Raw genomic sequence first — 3,373 nt, forward strand, 5'->3', positions numbered from 1 at the left:
GAACCAGCACGAACTATACAATGTGTGCTTGAAGAGATATTAAAAAAAAAAAATAGAGGTTTAGAAAATTCTAAAAGTCTTTGATTTCAAGGAAATGATACAAACATTTCAGACATATAGGTGTTCTACTGTCAAACAATCCTTACATGAGGTTGCAGATCAAAAAACAATTGTTAGATGGAGAGATCTCCTCAGTGACTTTCGGATCTTGCGAAGTTTATATGATGGCATTCCAGTAATATTAGAGAATGATATTACCAGTTCTCCAGTTCTCTCCTTATACATTTTTTGTCAGTAATTTTTAAAAATTATCCTTGAAATGTTTGAAAAGTATGGCAACCAAAACCATTGCCTTTTCCAATGCCTTGTCTGCTGATTCAAATGACTGGAACTAGTCACAATTTGTGCAAAAGATTTGCACCCTGCATCTTCGGTTCTAGCAACAGCGATGACCCTATGGTAGTCATTAATTGGTCATGGGATGCTAAACTAGGGACAGATTTACGGGATATTGGAAAAAAAAAAAACGCAAACTTCAGAGAACGATGGATTTCCATTAAATCAAAACTGTGTGAAGCTTGTCGCGAATGTGCTATTTACATATTTTTAAATTATACATTATATGCCATAAAACATATAGGCCTTGTAATTTTATTTAAAGAGTACTACAAACTCTGTAACAAGTTATAAATAGAAACCAAACATTTGGAACCTATTATAGAGATAATTGGAGATAATCGAGACGTTTACAGGATGATGTACAATGTTCGACATCACTGGAGATGGGACGACGAAAGCTGCCTTCGATTCCAACACAACGTGCAGAGAAGGTCAGCGAAACGCCTCCCGCTCCGGTTTACCTCATATCAAGCACCCCAGTTGTATCTCCGTCTCTCGAACGACAATATCATGCTCAGGATCCTCGTGCCTACTCACAACCCACTTCTCGTACTGCCTCTCTAAGCAGTCTTTCATTATCATCCTCTTCAGCAACCGCCAACTGTCGCACGGTAGATCCCGCCATCCTTCCCGGAGCAGCGATCATCAATGCAAAACCTAAATTACTCCTTCGACAAACCACCTCTGCTGCAGCGGGTGATCGCTCAACGGTACTGGGACAAGCATCCGGTACCAAAATGCCCAGCCCACTCGCTCGTGTTTTGCTGAAGAAGGAATTGAAGGAAGTCTTGGAAAGAAGACGAGAATCCTTGGAAGCTTGTGAAATAGAGGCTAATCAGAGGCAGTATATTGTACATCGAATGCTTATTACTGGACTTTTGCCTGAATACCGTTCCGTTGACATCGATAATATCCCTAATGTGATACCTTGTCTATTACCTGTTGAACTTATCAGTGGTGCTCGTGTGGTACCAAGTGAGGTACCCAGTACGACAACCTCAGTGACGACCACCTCCCTACCTGAACGTTCTTCTGTTCCACCCTCTTCATCCTCGGTCCAAATTGCAACCCAGGAAGTGGGTATTTCCACTGACGACTTTTGTTTAGAACCGGAACTGAAGTCGGTCGGAGTACAATCGGAAAGTTCTTTTGCCGCTGCAACTGCATACACTGCCATACCCAGCTCATTCTATCATGCTGCTGCCACTTCACTTAGACGGCAAATAAAACACGATCGACTCAATGCATTCACTACCAGTACCGATGCAACAGCGGTACTGCAACCGCGCTTGCGGTCCACGGAAACGCAAACAAATGGCACCACGACCTATGAAGCTCATAGTAACCGATCATCCAGTCGCCGTCACTGTAGCACAGCCAGTAATTTGTTTTCGGCTTCGGAACCGAATTTGCTGGAATCTACGGCAAAGTATTTCGCGGAATATGATAGGCAACTTCGAGAACATGGACGACGATTGAAGAATCGATTTGCTTTCAGTGATGATGATCCAATAAACAGGGAAACCAGGAAGCAGAGAGTTATGGATGAACTCGCGCAGAGAAAAGAAAAGATTTCATCTATGATTGACTTATATGCAGCATCCAGTTTCCCAATTATTCATCCCACTTCTGACTATTCGTCCACTGTTCCGCATTACGGATCCTTGCCAAGGATCGATTTTCCTACAACGCGTTCTCCTCGATCAAACGGACGTGACTATATAAATCGTAATCGTAGCCGACATTTATTCGGGTACGGATCACTTCCACGGAACTATGAGCGCTATATTGAGCGAAGTTATGGTGATGCACAGAGTGACCATTTCCAATCACTCCCAATTCCAACAGGGCGGTATGACGCTCCTCTGAGGTCCTGGCATAGTGTGACTCCTACTACTGCGGAAGATCCAATTCTGGATTCCAGAACGAGGCTTTACGCCACTCGGTCTATGAATTATTTAGATCCGTGGTTATCATATCAACAACGTCTCCCTGAATCAAGTGTAACTTTTGGACGTCCACTGATGAAAGTTGCATATGATGATTTGTATAGACCGCAGTATGTGTCTGGTGCACGAGCACAGAATTTTGATGGTCCCCAAAGTCTACCCAATACTGATATTATCTCACAATATGCAAATTACCTGAGTAATCAATTTATCACTGATCAACAAAAGCTGTTAAACGGCTCTCCGGCGGAGGAACGGTTGTACCTCAATCAAGCCAAAAAACGCCCCTACTCTGTGCCTAGATACAGGTCCTCGACCACCAGTGACCAAGCACTACCCATGTTAAATTATGAGGATCCGTTGTCTTCTATGGAGGCTGATCCAGCATTGTTACGTCCAGATCAACCAGTTCCACGCCCTATTATTCCTGATCCTTATGCAAATTTTCCTTCTTATGCACAAAGTGACCATTATGAAAACTGGCCGTGGTATCAGCAACTCTCTTACGCGAATAGTAGCGCACTTGATAATAATGCAGTGCTACCTTATTATTCAAGTCATTTTCCTCAGACACCGAATACTCTCCCTGGGCCTTCACTTCTTGGTCAGGTATATAGCAGAAACGACACAAACTACGGCTCGAGACCTTCTCATCATGCTACCGAGTATGGCAATTATTACCGGGACAAAGGAGCTCATCAGCTGCGGGACTCTTCAAACAGGAATTATGCTGTAAGAAATCACTATTCTTATATTCCTTATTCCACTCAGTATCACGCAGGCAACCCTTATCTGGGTATTGGTAAACAATCTTATTCGCCAAAACAACCATCCGTGTTTCCGGATAACTATCCGACGACCTCTCAACAACCTAGTCACGCTCTGAGAGCTTGGTCCAATGGAAACATTCCAATGAACAGTTACGATGCCGTTTATCCAAAAGAAGATGGTATGAACCGCATGTATACAACACTGAGCAATCAACGTCCTATGCGTCTGCAACATTACGGTAATGGTGCCACCTC

General features: G+C 43.3%; 1 protein-coding gene across 1 annotated transcript in view; it reads left to right on the plus strand.

The window, feature by feature from the left end:
* Positions 1 to 759: 759 nt before the first annotated feature.
* The window catches only part of LOAG_17940 (hypothetical protein), a gene marked incomplete at its 3' end in the record, with an annotated part of 3,181 nt that continues 567 nt past the window's right edge, over positions 760 to 3,373 (plus strand). The window contains exon 1 of the mRNA XM_020450608.1: positions 760 to 3,357. Within this exon, the coding sequence (XP_020305690.1) occupies positions 783 to 3,357 (2,575 nt within the window). The 5' untranslated portion in view covers positions 760 to 782. The remainder of the gene's footprint in view (positions 3,358 to 3,373) is intronic.

Source organism: Loa loa, assembly GCF_000183805.2.
Source record: "Loa loa unplaced genomic scaffold supercont3.157, whole genome shotgun sequence".
In the NCBI taxonomy this organism is placed as follows: domain Eukaryota; kingdom Metazoa; phylum Nematoda; class Chromadorea; order Rhabditida; family Onchocercidae; genus Loa; species Loa loa.